General features: G+C 39.6%; 2 protein-coding genes across 4 annotated transcripts; one reads left to right on the top strand and one right to left on the bottom strand.

Annotated features, from left to right (window-relative positions):
* The first annotated feature begins 556 nt into the window (after positions 1-556).
* LOC112243263 (OX-2 membrane glycoprotein) lies at positions 557-5739 on the top strand. 2 transcript variants are annotated; one of them, XM_042318177.1, is made up of 10 exons: positions 557-715; positions 2050-2385; positions 2610-2891; positions 3030-3065; positions 3240-3345; positions 3451-3516; positions 3726-3809; positions 3961-3978; positions 4131-4178; positions 4430-5739. In XM_042318177.1, exons 1-10 carry the CDS (start codon positions 661-663, stop codon positions 4449-4451), a joined length of 1053 nt encoding a protein of 350 aa, XP_042174111.1. In that variant the 5' UTR covers positions 557-660; the 3' UTR covers positions 4452-5739. The 2 variants fall into 2 exon arrangements, with proteins under 2 accessions (XP_042174111.1, XP_042174112.1); XM_042318178.1 differs by lacking the exon at positions 3961-3978 and having other exon boundaries at positions 559-715.
* Positions 5733-18399, bottom strand: LOC121845915. 2 transcript variants are annotated; one of them, XM_042318182.1, is made up of 5 exons: positions 18076-18399; positions 14513-14830; positions 14062-14182; positions 13582-13645; positions 5733-6405 (listed from the first exon to the last, which is right to left on the bottom strand). In XM_042318182.1, exons 1-5 carry the CDS (start codon positions 18140-18142, stop codon positions 6313-6315), a joined length of 663 nt encoding a protein of 220 aa, XP_042174116.1. In that variant the 5' UTR covers positions 18143-18399; the 3' UTR covers positions 5733-6312. The 2 variants fall into 2 exon arrangements, with proteins under 2 accessions (XP_042174116.1, XP_042174117.1); XM_042318183.1 differs by having other exon boundaries at positions 13609-13645.
* Positions 18400-18494: the final 95 nt, after the last annotated feature.

Here is an 18494-nt window from a genome sequence, read left to right as displayed (position 1 = left end):
ATAAATACACATTGAGTAACCATAATATGGCTATATACACGGGGTATCGAGTCGATGTGCAGGGGTACAAGGTAATTGAGGTAGATAAGGAATAAAGTGACTGCAACAGGATAGATAATAAACAGTAACAGCAGCGTACGTGACGAGTCAAATTAGTTAGTGTAAAAATAGTAATTGCAGATAGTCCGGGTAGCTATTTGGTTAACTATATAACTAACTATTTAGCAGTCTTATGGCTTGGTGGTAGAAGCTGTTCAGGGTCCAGACTTGGTGCATCGGTACCGCTTTCATGTCATGTTGAGGACGATTGTTTGATATCCTATTTTCATTAGATTGAAGTGTGTCGAGTTTGAGTTCATATCGTCATTTATTTGATTATGTAAATACAGACTTTCCAGATGCTTGTTGTGTTAGACTCCACAGTTAATTGAACAATTTAAATATTTTCCTGCTTCTGAAGAAGTTAAAGCCTGAGCAAATTTCCCCAGCAGATATACACAATACGAAATGTATTGAGTTTAACTGTGACTACTTTCACTTTTATGCAGGAGGTTTCCTTGTCCCAGGTTCCCAACACCTGCTCCATACCGGAAGAAGGAATTTCCCGCACTTTTTCTCCGATTTTATTACTGTACTGTAGTAGTAAATTACATTTTCACCATGTCTCCTGCACTCTACAACTCTCTGTTTATTCTGCTCATATCCCTCCATACTGGTGAGTTATATCGGTTTTATGCATGATAATACCGTATTTGACTACCACTTTGAAAGTGGCGCGATATTGTTAGTGCCAATATCGTGATCTAATTGTGTGCTTTCACAACTATTGACAAGCCTTTTAATTTCACAACACGAAATATATGTCATATTGAAGCTGCAGCTCAATCTTCTTGTTGCATGGGTAAATAGCCTCCAACTCTGAATTGTTAAATCATTCGTATTTATTAGCAAAAAGTAGTTTTGGTTTCACAGAACTAGGACAAGATACATGAGGCTTTAAGCTACTAGAGGGTGCTACTAGACTATGAGATTAATGAAACCGCTCCCAAATTCATAGATTTATGGATGCAAGGATTGACCATCCACGATATCAAAACACATGTTTTGAGGCTATACAGTGTTTGATCATATTTGATCTGTAAAGTTGACTAATGGCCTTCATCGTGAAAAACATGTCTTAACTGACTTGCCTAGTTAAATAAAGGTTAATAAACGAACATTTTGAACTGAGCTATACACAGAGGTGTCTGAAAACAAATCTGGACATTTATACATGCATTTTTGTATCTTCCAAAACGTTTTAAACAGTGGTGGAGGAGTACAAAAATGGTGGCGCAGTGGCTTCAAAACATCACCTGGTCTTATGTTTTTTATTTATAAAGGTTGTCCCATCCATCACCCGTCATCCCTCTTCGGCTGCAGCTGTTATGTAATAGTTCTGCCCCATTTTACCCCTGTATTAACAATAGTTTGGTCACCTGTATAAGAAATAGCATTTCTCTACAGTTGTCCCATCCATCACCCTCCCCTTCGGCTGCATGTGTAATAGTTCTGCTTCCATTCCTCTCCTCGCCATTACCTGGGCTCGAACCAGGGACCCTCTGCGCACGTTAACTACTGACAACCTCTAAGTATCTTGAACCCCATCTGCAAGGGAAACAACTACTTGCAAGGTCTCAGAGCGAGTGACGTCACCAATTGAAACGCTAACTAGCTAGCCATTTCACACCGGTTACACGTGCGTAATGTGTGTTAACTGTTGACAAACCAGTTCATTTGACTATAGTAAATGCATGATTTCATCTGCAACTCCATGCTCTTACTGTATGGAATGATTGATGTCGCTTTAAAGTGTACTTTAATGGTGATGTATGCTGTGGCCTTAGGCACATATCATGTATATCTATCCTGAAATTGATAGAAATTGATAGTTTTACAACAGGTGCCATAACTTCCTCCCGCCAAGACTGCCCTTACCACTGTAGTCCCCCTTCTGACCATTCTGAGTACTACTAGTGTCTAAGAACTATTGTAACTGTCTTCATGCAGGGCTCTCTCAGTTGGTGAGAACACAGCAGGTTGTCACAGCAACCCTGGGAGAAGATGCAGTCTTAATCTGTGAGCTCATGAAACCCAAAGATGTGCGGCAAGTCACCTGGCAAAAAGAGACAACTGGGGTGAATGAAAATGTGGCCACTTACAGCAAACGTGGTCCCCATGTCAACCCACCTTTTCAGAGGAAAGTGGAGTTTGAAGACGAGGGACTGCAGAACTGCTCTATTGTCATCAGAGGAGTGTCAAGAGGAGACGAGTCCTGCTACAAGTGTCTGTTTAACACCTTTCCAGATGGACCTATCAGCGGAAGGACCTGTCTCCAAGTCAATGGTAAAATGTGATAACATAATGTGCTGTAAATGACTGACCCAGAACAACTTCTTCAGAACTTCAGGCAGCCATTTCATCAGCTCATATTTCCAATGTCGTGCAACCATTTATCAAAATGTGATCATTTAGTAAATCATTTAAATGGAATCATTTAGTAAATCTTGTGCATGAAACCATTATGGTATTTACATTCACTGTAAACTGTGTTTGTTGTTGTTCTATAGAGCTGTATGGACCCTCACTACTCATCACACAAACCAACAACAGTCACACCACTCTGTCCTGTTCTGCTACTGGACGACCTGTTCCTATAGTAACCTGGGATGACATGATAGAACATTCCACCATGGTTGATGTCACCCATCCCAATGGGACTGTCACTATGACAACTACTGTAACAGTGGTAGTGTCCAGTCTAACTGACAAAGAGGTTAGGTGTGTTGCCTCTATGTCCTTCAGTGATGTCACCAAGAATGTTTCCATGGTGATTCCAGCTTCAATTACTGGTGAGAAATGTCTATAGATCAATGTGTAATATATTGACATGATCAGGAACATGATGTCATGATGAAGTACTGTCTGTGTTCATGATGAAGTACTGCCTGTGTTCATGATGAATTACTTCCTGTGTATTTCTGTGCTAGGTCAATCTCAGGTCTCTGATGATGACAGGATCAGTGGTAAGTGTGACCTGTCATTCTAATAATGACAGGTCATAATCAACCTATTGACTGGCTCTTTTCCTATTCAACTTTCAGGTGTGGTGCAGAGCCATATTTACGTGTATGAGGCTTTGGTGTAGTGTACCTGGGAAGTTAACCTCTGTCTTCTCTTGACATCTCTCTCATTCACAGGTACAGTGGTTGGTGGAGTGATGGGTGCAGTGTTGTGTTTAATGTGTCTCATTGCTGTATTCTGTGTAATATGGTGGCAAAAGAGGAGAAAAGACACCTCTTCCAGGTAGAGAGAAAAACCATTTCCTTCCTTGATACTGAAAACAGCTATTCTGAATTCAATGTGATTTGACTGCCAGTTGTTTACTAGTTGATCTCTAACTTAATGTAGAAAACCCCCAGTTCCTGACCCTGAAATCAGCAGAACTCCCTTAAAGACACCACCAACATCCAAACAGTAAGATGCTCATTCTAAAGATCATCCTTCATCATTAAATAATTGTAATAAAATAATAATGAATCAGATGATGTGGTTCTTGTCAGTACAGTGTTGATTTATTTCAGTGTCACACCAACCTCCAGTCCATCACACATGTGATTATCTCTTTAACACTTTTAACAGCTATTTAAGATAAGTAATAATTTTATTACCTTTTGTTTTTTCAGGTCACAATCGTCAACTAGCTCACCAAACAACTCAACAACCAGCTCACCAAACAACTCAACAACCAAGCAGAGGATGACTAAGAAGTAGGTTTATCTTCTCATACTTTCATAGTCTTAATGTCTTCTGTAATCTCTCTCATTGATCAAGAAACTTGGGAATGAAACTTGGAAATGTCTTTCTGTGGTGTATGTTTCCTGCCGCTACATTGTCTATTTTGATCTTTTTCACACCAAGCTCCAGTCCGTCACAAATATGAGTATTTTTACAACTTCATTTGATTATCCTGATAGAAAGCGTGAAACAGACAATATTGAGAATGTTACAAAGCTTTTAGTATAAATTAGTTACCCAAAAATCAAACATAATTAAAATATGTCCTCTTGTTTCTGGATAAAATCCCTCAGCTCGTCTGACAAGCGCAGGATGCAACAAGCTCAGGAGGCTGTAAAGAAGTAGGTTTACACCTTCACTCTCTCACTGTCTGCTGTAGTCTCTCTCTTGAGGAAGAAGCTCTGAAATGATGTAATTTTGTGGTGGTCATAGAGTAGTCATGGTGACAGCATCATGCACAGCAGCTGCATGTTAATATCTGTTCTGTAATGTTTGTCACAATGGCTGTCAGACCATCTTATTACCTCACAATGACCTGTGTTTTCATCCAATTGAAATATAATGATTTTCTTTCCCCTCTTTTCTTTCTCAGGAACCTTTTCAATGACTACTGAGTGGCTGTACTCACATTGCCACACACACACCTGATCATTACTGACTAATCTGGTTCATGTTATTTTATCTTTAAAAGTCTGTGACAATCAATACATTTTTTTAAAACAGTCCTTTTAAAAGATATTGTACTGAGCCTGTTATAACAGTTATCTTCGTTGCCTGGTTTGTCTCAGGTCATGATACCTTAGGGCCTAGGGAGAGTTGTGCAGGTCAGTTTAAAGATTTTAGGGAGAAACCAAAAATCTCTCTGAGACATTTACAAAGACCACACACGTAAGAGGGGAACATCAATCGTATTGGACACTTCCACTGAACAATCAATATGCAGTTCTGCCATTAGGTAACACTCAGGTTTTGACCTCTTAATAGCAAGAAAGACTGCATCAGTACAGCTTTAAATGTTTATCTGGTATATACCTTGTAAGCATGTGCATCTGTCATGTGTGTTGCTGTTTCTTTATCTTGTGTGACGTGCCACAGCTTATGTTCCTTATGGATAATGTTTAATTTAATCTATTCAATTTAAGGTTTCAAAGGGAGGGTATATTACCCTTAAACTACCAGAATTTTGGCAACTTTCAAGTTTTGGGGGTGAATTTTATAAGATCTAGTGAGTTTTTTTCAGATTATCACTTCAGATTATCACATGTCTGTAATTATCTTTGGCCCTCTGTGTGGCCTTATCACATGTAAAATATATACAATTAGAGTTAATAAAAAATAATGTAATTGTTGATTAGATGATTTTTCATTAGACAATTTTCTCTTGAACCTTATGGCCTATCCACTAGAAATTCATGGACAATAAGGACATAGATATGTGAATACAGTTTTTCAAAGTTATTCAAGTATAAATGACAAAAGTTTCCATACTAGAAATAATTTGTGCTGACATCAAAATAAATTAACCAGCAATTAGAAGTTTAACCAATCAGAGTATCAAAGCCAATTACATGATTCATGTAAGCCAACTCTTGCTCAACCCATCAGTTTCTGGGACCAATCAGAATGGTGAGAATGTTTTCACATTCTTAAGACGTTGGGAAGGAAAGCAAATCCAGACTCATGGTGGAGAAGAAACGCTAGTGGGCGTGGTGTTTGGCCGGAGCGATGTGGATAGGTAGTCAGGCTAACTGATGTGCAGGAAGGAAACGACAGACCGGCCACCATGAAACAGTTATCTCATGCTTTAAATAGACTGGCCTTGCATCCACAGAAGTACATAGGCTACAGCATACATACATTTTTGGGGAAAAATAGTTGTAATAAATCATATCCAGCTCGTTACTAGTTGTTGTGTGTGTGTTTTTTTATTAACATATGCACTTAAACATGTAGACTAATTCATGTAGCCAGGCCTATATAGGAAACAGAACTACAAAACAGGTCTACATTAATATTCTGTATTTTAAAGTTACAGTTTGAATACAGTGTCAGTTGGGACTTTTACTGATTTCTCCATTCATGTTTATGACAGGACAATGTTAGTATTTTACAACAGTACACTGACACCTGGTGGAAAAGATAATGACTTTGGGATCAGGTGATCTCCACAGAAACATACTTTGTTCTATCCACAAACACAACAGCTATACTTTTTTAGACATGTAACACTTGTATTTCCATAACAGATGTGCAGCCCGCAGACAGTATGTGTTGATATTTACAACAACCACAGAACATCTACAGTAAAGGAGAGGATGATATATGGCAAGTCAGACAAGGGAAAATGCATTTTCACTCATCAAAATATTCAAAGTAAATGCATATCTACCACTCTACCATATAGCTGTATAGCTAGCTGTATGTTACGAGAAGGTGTCTTAATGCCATGTCGTCATTGGTCAACGGTGCCAGAGGTTAGGGGTTAGGATGCGGCAGCTGCAGAGTTGAGTAAATCCCATTGTCTCTCCTTGTGAACGTGTTGTAGGGCTCATTGTCCTGTGGCTCCTCCTACAAAGACATTAACAACAGTCACCATATTACACTGTAGAATAACATATGGGGCTGTGGAAAATTCTATTGAAAATGTGAAAGAGCGTAGTCTGCAGGGGCCTCATTAATAAACGCTGCGTACGCACAAAATATCCCCCCATAACGTGCCTGCGCCCTTTTCCACGCAAAAGTTGTCATTTATAAAAACTGAACTTGACATGAGAATGTGCTCATCCTCATGCTAACTGTAGACCATGAGTTCAAGTGGTGAAGTATTGCAATGCAAGAAGGCATACGTAGCCTAGTAGTAGCAATGTGCAGGAATATATGATAACACACTTATTCAGAACAATAAAACAGGTAGCTAAATATCATGCAATCATTCGCGGTTAGTGAGAAGTGCAAAAAATCTATTTATTTTATATTTGCATTCTAAAATAATTAGGTGTCCTTGCTAAGCAAAGCACAACTCTAGATTTCTTCTTCCTATAATTATAATTATATTTATTCTGCTCACTCTAAAGTTTAAAAGATTTAAGCTTTTAAAAAAGAAACCAACTTCCAAATGTCCAGACTGCCCCAGTTTAGATTGCTTGTCAAAGGATGGTGGCCCGCTGAGGCAAAGTGGTTCTTAAAAGCACTACAAATATCCATCTTATCTGTTATGGAGAGGCTGTTATAACCTGCTGGGGTAATGAGGGGATGGAGTTTGTTTCAGAGATTTCACTACCTTCCAGACGGCAGCTGAATTCCCACCATTCTCAGATGCACAGTTCAAGAAGTATGTTGATTTCACTTTTCTAATCATGGATAAACATCTATTTCTCATGCGTCTGAAGGACTGCCAGTCATACGTAGAATCAGTTAGCCTAGCCGTAGCCCACGCCAAATTTCTCTCCTGAAGTTTCTCTGATAGTTCATGCGTGAACCAGGGATTAGCTCTATCTCTTACTCTTAGTTTCTTGAACAGAGCAGGCGTATCTGCAATAGAGTTGAGCAAAGAAGTAAAATAATTTAGGGCCTGATCTGAGTCAGAGATATTGTACACAACCCCCCTTTCAACAAGAATTGCTGCTAATTGAAATTCCTATAATTTCTCTTTGTAATAAAGCGAGGGCAAGATTTAGGTAGATTTGCAGCTCTTATGCAGGCAATGGGACAATAGTCACTGAACTCACTAGAAAAAATTGTCTGTATACTTATGAGGAGCATTTGTCAAAATAATACCTAAAAGAGTAGATTTTTCTGGGTGTTTAAAGTTGGGGCGGTTTGGTGCAGCTGAGTTAGATTTAGATCAATAAAGATAATTTTCAGCCTATCAGAAGCTGGCATCAAAGAATCCAGATTAAGATCACCCCCAAATTAATAATTCAGAGTTAGTATAGTTAGATAGCAAGTCAGACAATTGGCTAAGAGCACATGTTGAGGCAGAGGGAGGGCAATAAATTCCCACTAGTGTAATTTGGGCATTATTACAGAATTATTATTACAGTAGCTATTAAAAATGATCCTGCTCCTTGGCCAGCGTGTCCAGAGATGCAACCTCTCTTATCATCACTCAGTGCCTGGGTTTATCTCCACTGTACCCGCACCCCACCATACCCCTGTCTGCACATTATGCCTTGAATCTATTCTACCACGCCCAGAAATCTGATCATTTTATTCTCTGTCCCCAATGCACTAGACAACCAGTTTTGCTAGCCTTTAGCCGTACCCTCATCCTACTCCTCCTCTGTTCCTCGAGTGATGTGGAGGTTAGCCCAGGCCCTGCATGTCCCCAGGCACTCTCATTTGTTGACTTCTGTAAAACGAAAAAGCCTTGGTTTCATGCATGTTAACATCAGAAGCCTCCTCCCTAAATTTGCTTTACTCAGTGCTTTAGCACGCTCCACTAAACCTGAGGTCCTTGCTGTGTCTGAATCCTGGTTTAGGAAGGCCACTAACAATTCTGAGATTTACTGCAATATACTGCAGAAATAGCTTGCAAAATTATGTTATACTTTCCAGGTCTATGCCCAAACAGTCCGAGCTTCTAATTTTAAAAATTAATATCTCCAGAAATAAGTCTCTCAATGTTGCCGCCTGTTATAGACCCCCATCAGCTTCCAGCTGTGCCCTGGACACCATATGTGAATTGATTGCCCCCCCTATCTTCAGAGTTTGTTCTGTTAGGTGACCTATACTGGGATATGCTAGATGCCCTCAATCTCACACAAATTATAAAGGAAACCACCAGGTACATCTCTAAATCCATAAACACGGGCACCATCATAGATATCATCCTGACCAACTTGCCCTCCAAATACACCTCTGCTGTTTTCAATCAGGATCTCAGCAATGACTGCCTCATTGCCTGCATCCGCTATGGGTCCACAGTCAAACGACCACCCCTCATCACTGTCAAACGCTCCCTAAAACACTTCTGAGAGCAGGCCTTTCTAATCGACCTGGCCCGGGTATCCTGGAAGGATAATGGCCTCATCCTGTCAGTCGAGGATGCCTGGTAGTTCTTTAAAAGTAATTTCTTCCCCGTCTTAAATAAGCATGCCCCTTTCAAAAAAATGTAGAACTAAGAACAGATATAGCCCTTGGTTCACCCCAGACCTGACTGCCCTTGACCAGCACAAAAACATCCTGTGGTGGACTGCAATAGCATCGAATAGTTAGTTCAAACAGACATTTGCACCCTGACTCCAAAAAGTTTTGGGACACTGTAAAGTCCATGGAGAACCAGAGCACCTCCTCCCAGCTGCCCACTGCACTGAGGCTAAGTAACACGGTCACCACCGATGAATCCATGATAATCAAACATTTCAAAAAGCATTTCTCTAAGGCTGGCTGTGCTTTCCTCCTGGCTACCCCAACCCCGGCCAACAGCTACGCATCCCCCGCAGCTACTTGCCCGAGCCTCCCCAGCATCTCCTTCACCCAAATCCAGATACCAGATGTTCTGAAAGAGCAGCAAAACCTGGACCTGTACAAATCAGCTGGGCTAGACAATCTGGATCCTCTCTTTCTAAAATTATCCGCCTCCATTGTTGCAACCCCTATTACCAGTCTGTTCAACCTCTCTTTCTTATCGTCTGAGATTCCTAAAGATTGGAAAGCTGCCATGGTCATCCCCCTCTTCAAAGGGGGTGACACTCTAGACCCAAACTGTTATAGACCTATATCCATCCTGCCCTGCCTTTCTAAAGTCTTCAAAAGCCAAGTTAATAAACAGATCACTGACCATTTCGAATCCCACTGTACCTTCCCCGCTGTGTAATCCGGTTTCAGAGCTGGTCATGGGTGCACCTCAGCCACGCTCAAGGTACTAAACGATATCATAACTGCCATTGATAAAAGACAGTACTGTGCAGCCATCTTCATCGACCTGGCCAAGGCTTTCGACTCTGTCAAACACCGTATTCTTATCGGCAGACTCAATAGCCTTGGTTTCTCAAATGACTGTCTTAATTGGTTCATCAACTACTTCGCAGACAGAGTTCAGTGCGTCAAATAGGAGGGCCTGTTGTCCGGACCTCTGGCAGTCTCTATAGGGGTACCACATGGTTCAATTCTCGGGCCGACTCTTCTCTGTATACGTCAATGATGTCACTCTTGCTGCAGGTGATTTCCTGATCCACCTCTACGCAGACGACACCATTCTGTATACATCTGGCCCTTCTTTGGACACTGTGTTAACTAACCTCCAAACAAGCTTCAATGCTATACAACACTCCTTCCGTGGCCTCCAACTGCTCTTAAACGCTAGTAAAACCAAATGCATGCTTTTCAACTGTTCGCTGCCTACACCCGCCCGCCCGACTAGCATCACTACTCTGAATGGTTCTGACCTAGAATATGTTGGCAACTACAAATACCTATGTCTGGTTAGACTGTAAACTCTCCTTCCAGACTCATATCAAACATCTCCAATCCAAAATCAAATCTAGAATCGGCTTTCTATTTCGCAACAAAGTCCCCTTCACTCACGCCGCCAAACTTACCCTTGTAAACCTGACTATCCTACCGATCCTCGACTTCGGTGATGTCATCTACAAAATAGCTTCCAACACTCTACTCAGCAAACTGGAGGCAGTCTATCACAGTGCCATCCGTTTTGATACCAAAGCCCCTTATACCACCCACCACTGCGACCTGTATGTCGGCTGGCCCTCACTACATATTCGTCGCCAGACCCACTGGCTCCAGGTCATCTATAAATCTATGCTAGGTAAAGCTCCGCCTTACCTCAGCTCACTGGTCACGATAACAATACCCACCCGTAGCACGTGCTCCAGCAGGTATATCTCACTGGTCATCCCCAAAGCCAGCACCTCCTTTGGCCGCCTTTCCTTCCAGTTCTCTGCTGCCAGTGACTGGAACAAATTGCAAAAATCGCTGAAGCTGGAGACTTACATTTCCCTCACTAACTTTAAACATCAGCTATCTGAGCAGCTAACCGATCGCTGCAGCTGTACATAGTCCATCTGTAAATAGCCCACCCAATCCTCCTACATCATCCCCATTTTGTTTTTATGTCCTTTTCTGCTCTTTTGCACACCAGTATCACTACTTGCACATCATCATCTGCTCATCTATCACTCCAGTATTATTCTTCTAAATTGTAATTACTTCGCTACTATGGCCTATTTATTGCCTTACCTCCGCACGACCTTTGCACACACTATATATAGACTTTCTTTTTTTCTATTGTGGTATTGACGGTACGCTTGTTTATTCCATGTGTAACTCTGTGTTGTTGTTTGTGTTGCACTGCTTTGCTTTATCTTGGCCCGGTCGCAGTTGTAAATGAGAACTTGTTCTCAACTAGCTTACCTGGTTAAATAAAGGTGAAAAAAAAAGTAAGCTAAAAGACTAACTTTAAAACATTCAGACTATCCTAACTTCTAATTCATTTAAATCAGCTATATACATTTGCATAAATTAGCATAAACTACTCAACAACTGTAACTCTTGAACCATTCAAACTAGAAACACTAAATAAACTTTCACATGTTCAGGCTATCCTATTCTAACAATCAATCAATCGATTTGACCACAACTATTGATCACAACCACATAGCTACTGACCACAACTACTAACAACAACTACTGACCACAACCAGACATCTACTGACCACAACCACATAACTACTGACCACAATTACTGACCACAGCTACTGATCTCAACCACAAAAGTACTGACCACAACTACTGAGTAGTACTGACCACAACTACTGACCACAAGCACAAAACGACTGACCACAATCACACAACTACTGACCACAACCCCACACCTACTGACCACAACTACTGAACCACACACCAACTGACCACAATCACACAACCACACACCAACTGACCACAACCACAAAATGTCTGACCACAACCACACAGCTACTGAACCTCACAACTACTGAACACAATTACTGACCACAACAACACAACCACAAAAGTACTGACCAGAAACACAGAATACTGACCACACAACTAATGACCACAACCACACAACTGCTGACCACACAACCACTGAACCACACCACTACTGACCACAACTACTGACCACAACCACACAACCACTGGCTCATTAATCCCCCTCCTCTCCCCTGTAACTATTCCCCGGGTTGTTGCTGCAAATGAGAATCTGTTCTCAGTCAATATTCCTGGTAAAATAACGGATAAATAAAAAATGTAATAAAAATAACATTACTACTGCCTTCACTACTACTACTACTGCTACTATTTCACAACCATACGTACTTCAAGACTAGCAAACACACTACATTTACTTCAGTAAATGCCATTTTCTAGTTAGAAATAGGTATATTTTTACTATTTATTTCATTTCCATGATCATTGCAGAATAATTTCCTCACCTTTTCAAACTGTGATGGTTTCATTAGCCTATAGGCTTACAACAAGTTAGGATAGGCTACCATTCATCGCATCTGTTATTTAAGTCACATGTATCTCAGTTGGTAGAGCATGGCCAGGTGTCAAGCCCTGACCTTAGAGCCTTGTTTATTCTCTATTTGGTTAGGTCAGGGTGTGACTTGGGTGGGCAAATCTATGTTTCTATTTCTTTGTTGGCCTAGTATGGTTCCCAATCAGAGGCAGCTGTTTATCATTGTCTCTGATTGGGGATCATACTTAGGCAGCCCGTTTTCCCACCTTGAGTTGTGGGGTCTTGATTTTGTATAGGTGCTGTGTAGCCTACAGAACTTTACTTTTGTTTTGTATTTTGTTGTTTTGTCGGAGTTCAATATTAAAAATCATGAACACTTTCCACGCTGCGCTTTGGTTTCATTCATCTGACAACGGACGTAACACCAGGGTTGTGGGTTCGATTCTCACAAATCGCTCTGGATTAGAGCCTCTGCTAAATGACTGAATCGTAAATATAATTAGACCCACTTCACAGTACTAAATGGATAAGCTACTTTGCTCTATGCGATCTGAAGAACAGTTTAACAGTAGAACAGAAGGTTCACCTTTTCCATTGACGTTTGTAGGCTACGTCTGAATACTGTACTGCCAAGTTTCTCATAGACAATATTTAATATATGAACATAATATAAATGACCATTTTAATTGAGCCTATTAAGCTATAATAACATGCGAAAGGGGGCGTGGTTTATAACAGCTGACTTTAACAGAAGAACAGACAGTTGATCTTTTGCATTGAAGTGAGTAGGCTACCACTGTAAGTAGGCCTATACTGTAGTTGTCATTTCTTTCCGAGTAGACAACGTTTCAGAATTCACGGCCAGTGGAGCATATTAAAAAGTTACAATATGTTTACAGTTCCACAACAATTTGTAATAGTTTTTTTCAGCAAATGTCACTGTAAAAGTTTAAAACATTCTGCCAACACCTCCAGAGACATTTGATCAAGCTCGCAAACTGCTATTTAGAAACGGCAATGGTTTAATTTCAGTACACAGCAAAAAAGGGCGTTACTTTCACCATAAAAGGCTTTTCAGGCTGATTTGAATGCTCATTCACAAGCGAACAAATTCAGGATGGGTCTGATTTATAACAGGAAACATGCGTATGCATGGCATCCGCCAAGCTGATGAATCTCAATATTTTTGTAAGTGCGCAGTCTATGTGTGCGGTCTTTAAAGAAATGCTGCGCGCAGATATTTATTGTGAAATGTACGCAACGGTTATAAATGAAGACTCAGCTGCCTTCATCTGACTAACAGGTAACAGCAAGCAGTGTTGTGGCACCTCGTTGACGGTTCCAGACACTTGTAGCTGTGTTCTCCTGTTGAGCAAAAAAGAACAAGATTGAATTAACATAGCACCAACTGAAACATGTTTTACACCACACATTTTCCAGAGTAAAATTATTGTGAGCAGTGTGTGTGTGTTTTTTTTCACCACACTCGTTTTTGACAGGAAATGAGAAGTGAGAAGCCACAACAGTGCAGCTATTGGAAACTACTCACTGGTCACATATGTCTGTTGAACATCTAGCCTAGTTTCGAGTTACATTTTGGTTGAAGCCCCCATGAACTCATAGCATTGCATGTATTTCTGACACCAATTCAGTACTATATCCTCATTGTAGATCTAATATGTATTTGAGAATGCATCATTTCTACAACAGTGCTTCCAAGTAATTATTCAAATACCAAAAATCTGTCACACTGTTTTACCAATGTATTAATATCATCTTACCTGAGATGAATTTTCCTCATGATTACGCCACCAAACACCAGGACAGCTACACATGCTGCAACGCCTGATATCATCCCCCAATAGAAGAGACGGTTGTCTGTGGCCTGTTGCACTTGGGTCCCTGAGCAAGGGGAAAATATATATTAAGATCTTATTTGTTTCTCTTCCGCCATCTTGTTCATTTACATTAAGGCAACGTGTTGTTGACAGTATCTACATTTTAAGACATTATTACATGAACTGATGACAAAATCCAATATTGTGACTACAGAAATTCTCAGTTCAGTCAGATGTAACTTCTATGACGGACGTTACGAAACAAGACCACAAAACACTGACAAGAACATCAAGGTAAGCACATGACAGGCATTCGACTAAATATGTGATGATAAGATATGCTGGGGTTCATTTTAAAATGAATGTGAACAATCCCATCAGACCAAACACTTACCATTGACAGAAATATGTATGTTTATATCAGAATTGCCTTCATCATGTGTACAATCACAGGTGTAGTTCCCTTCGTCAGATGGTTGTGTGTTGGTGATGTGTAGAAACACACTGTCATTCTCTGTCTGCAGTGTGACTCTTGGGTCACAAGTGCTGTTGGTATGATTTGTTTCAAAGTCTTGTGATACTCTACACTCATGACCTCCACTTATAACTCTATTTTTGTGACATACTACAGTAAGGATGTCAGTGAGTGTTTGGTTTGGGCAGAGAAGAGTGGAATCTGCTCCTCCGGTCTCCAATGTTTTCTCTTGAGTCACTGTAAACAGGAAGGGAAACAGATTGTGAGTAATATTATTTCATGAGATCGGTTTGATTGAGCATGAGTAGTTCTATCAATTCTCATTAATAAAAAGTCCCATTTCAGTCTACAGAAATGACTACAGACCAAAATGGATGTTTTATAATGGTAAAAAGAAACCTAGCACAAGAAAAAGCCACTTTACTGAACTGTTAATGTCCAAATGAAGACGACCCAAAGTGAATTCATGACCTCATACGATCTCAATGTAACAGGAATGTTATATGGGGGGGTTATCTGTGTACGGGATGCAACTCTAGACAAGTCATCAACTAAACTAAATCCTATTCCTAACATGTCTTAGGTATTAAACCACAACATCAAAGAGATGGGACTGTGTGAACTGTGGAGATAGAAACATCCAACTGAAAGACAATACTCCTATTACTCTCACCTCCAAAACTCATATTGAATCATTTACTTTTTTATTGTAAACTTGGCTTTAATTGACTGTGTTTCTGAATGTAAATACCTTCCTAGAATAATTACAGACAATAGCCCATTGTCTTTCACGTTTAAGCTCAAACCTTCCATGCCAATAGCAGAGACATAGCGATCCAACACAATGTTTCTTGGAGATAAGGAGTTTACCTCATATCGCAACACACAGATAGACATGTTTTTGGAAATAAAAGTAGGCAATGAAGTATGCCCAACTGTAGTCTGGGAAGCTCTTAAATCATACATGAGAGGTTGTATCATGTCTTACTCTTCACATTAGACAAATTAGACCAATAAAGAATTAGAAATACTAGAACAGAAAATCCACAACTTAGAAAGAAAACACATAGATAAATGTTGACACCCTTCAACAGTTGAACACTTTTAAGCTTGAATATAACACAATAAACTCTCGATCTGCAGAGATTGCTGCCATGAAATCCAAGCAACAAGATGTTGAGCAAGGTGAAAGTGCAGGGGAAATGCTTGCTTGGTAAATTAAGAAAGAGTAATGTACCATCCATAGCATTCAAACCCCAGATGGTAGCATAACAATGGTTCCTTCAGAAATTAACTCAGTCTTTAAAACATTTTATGACAACCTGTATCAATCCCAAAACAAAAGTTGAAAGGAATATATAGACATGTTCCTCAATAAGGCCATTTGACCAATTATAACTGAACCAGAGAAAAGGAATATGGATAAAACATCACCCCAGGTGAACTGTTGGAGGGCATCAATTATCTACATATTGGGAAATCTCCTAGTAATGATGGATTCCCAGTGGAACGTTATAGACACCTTCATTCCAAATTACTAAGGCCTATGTTACATATGCTCACAGCAGCTCTAGAGAAAAATGAACTTCCCCAGTGACCATGATTGGCTACAATCACCCTACTTAAAAAGAAAGATAATGATCCACTGTCATGCGGATCCTTCTGCCCAGTATAACTTTTGAATGTAGATTACAAAAATCATTGCTGAAGTATTGGCTTTTCATTGGCATAGAAACAGTCATGTAAGAGTTAATTCACTCAGATCAAACAGGGTTTATAAGAAAAAGGATGTCCAGACAATCTCCACAGTTTTTTCAGTGTAACCCATCATACCACCATCAAATTGATGAGGTGGAAAGAAACAACATTGCCAGGCACCCTTATTTGTTATAACCCCACCTTACCTCCAGCATTTAGTGATGACATCTTTAAGTCGTGTTCCAAAGGGACATCATTAATTTAACATGTTTACTATGATGGATCTATACTGTCATTCAATCAATTACATTATCCAAGGCCGATTTCTCAGAAATCATATTCAATCACTTCAACAGAATATGGATGAACCTAAGGCATCTAGCATAGATTAAATACTGAAAGAAGCTGCTACGACAAATAAGTTGATTGCCAAGTTATATCAAGGGCTGATTGAAACTTTACCTGATGGTTCAGAACCTATAATGAACAAATGGTAAACAGATCTAAATGAAGAAATGAAGGAGAACCATTGGTCACAGATATGTTAAAATGTTCATACCTGCTCCTACAAAGACATGAACTAATGCAATGTAAGATCATTCATAGGACTTACTATAGTCCTGCCAGAATGCATGTAATGTCACCCAGAAATGTCACATCTCTGTTGGAGATGCAAAAAGCACAAAGGAACTATATATTTTTTATTTTTTATTTTGATTTATTTCACCTTTATTTAACCAGGTAGGCAAGTTGAGAACAAGTTCTCATTTACAATTGCGACCTGGAATATTCCATATGCTGTGGTCCTGTGACAAACTGACACCATTCTGGGATAATGTATGTGCTACCATTTCATTAGGTCTAGGAATTTATATCCATTCATCTCCACGATTATGTTTGTTGGGAAATGTAAATATTGGTGATCAATATCAGAGAACTTTTGGTCATCTAGATCTACTTGCTGCAATAAAAAATAAAGCCATCAATTGGAAAGCTCCATATCCACGCTCAATAACAAACTGGAATTAAACCATACATATTAAACCATACACATTAAACCATACATATTAAACCATACATATTAAACCATACACATCAAACCATACACATCAAACCATACATATTAAACCATACACATTAAACCATACATATTAAACCATACACATTAAACCATACATATTAAACCATACACATTAAACCATACACATTAAACCATACATATTAAACCATACACATCAAACCATACATATTAAACCATACATATTAAACCATACATATTAAACCATACACATTAAACCATACATATTAAACCATACATATTAAACCATACATATTAAACCATACACATTAAACCATACATATTAAACCATACACATCAAACCATACATATTAAACCATACATATTTGACAGAATTTGGAAATGTTATGTTGACCATCTTAGAGAATGATTTGTATAGTTGCCATTTTGTTTTTGTGTTGCTTGTGATAAAACATAAGATGAGTAGCTAGTGGTAGTGAAGTAAAAATGAAAGTTTATTCTTGTTCAGTAACTGCATTAAAACTGTAGTGAGCAATTACACTTTACAATACAGTGCATGAGTAGCTAGTGAAGTAAAGCAAAGTTTATTCAAATTGACTAACTGCATTAAAACTGTAGTGAACAATGTGGTTATCTTTACAATGCAGTGTCCTTATTACTGTGTAGGTCTAACTCCTGTAAGTACTCCTGTAAGGTTCAGGGCTAGTGTACAAATTAAATACATAATGGGATACATCTCTCTTACCGTCATTAGCTGTGCATAGACCCCACAGCACCAGAAGCAGAGCAAGTCTGGATACACCTCCACACATACTGACCAACTGCAGAACCAAACGTTGACCCAACACTGCCTGCTGAGACCGACTACAGATGTGACGCCAATGCAACGTTATTTACTCAGTAGAGGAACAAAATAAAACTAAATCAAACCAAAGTGAAGCTCATTTGTCTGGGTTGACTTGGTTGTAATGGGCCTTGAGAGCTGAGTGTAGGAAGTTCTGCTGTCGTCTAGCTTGTATTCGTGTTACACCTATGCAGAAACAATGGCACCTCTGCTAGTGCAACCTAGTTTTTGTGACTGGGGTCTTTGTAGAGCACCACAGAGAGGTCTTATGATCTACCACAGACACATCAACAGGTCCACTTCCTTCTTTAGACACAAAA

The sequence above is a fragment of the Oncorhynchus tshawytscha genome, unplaced genomic scaffold (assembly GCF_018296145.1).
Source record: "Oncorhynchus tshawytscha isolate Ot180627B unplaced genomic scaffold, Otsh_v2.0 Un_contig_3761_pilon_pilon, whole genome shotgun sequence".
NCBI lineage: Eukaryota > Metazoa > Chordata > Actinopteri > Salmoniformes > Salmonidae > Oncorhynchus > Oncorhynchus tshawytscha.
This window is presented reverse-complemented; position numbering and strand designations above follow the sequence as displayed.

Bases quoted from the DNA above. Each gene is read 5' to 3' on its own strand.
- LOC112243263 (XM_042318177.1), top strand. From the start codon at position 661: ATGTCTCCTGCACTCTACAACTCTCTGTTTATTCTGCTCATATCCCTC. The intron at 2,892-3,029 runs GTGAGAAATGTC...TTTCTGTGCTAG, and splicing joins GATTCCAGCTTCAATTACTG to GTCAATCTCAGGTCTCTGAT. The intron at 3,517-3,725 runs GTAAGATGCTCA...TTGTTTTTTCAG, and splicing joins ACACCACCAACATCCAAACA to GTCACAATCGTCAACTAGCT.
- LOC121845915 (XM_042318182.1), bottom strand. From the start codon at position 18,142: ATGTGTGGAGGTGTATCCAGACTTGCTCTGCTTCTGGTGCTGTGGGGT. The intron at 14,831-18,075 runs GTAAGAGAGATG...TCCTGTTTACAG, and splicing joins TCTATGCACAGCTAATGACG to TGACTCAAGAGAAAACATTG. The intron at 14,183-14,512 runs GTAAGTGTTTGG...CCCCTTGCTCAG, and splicing joins CATACATATTTCTGTCAATG to GGACCCAAGTGCAACAGGCC.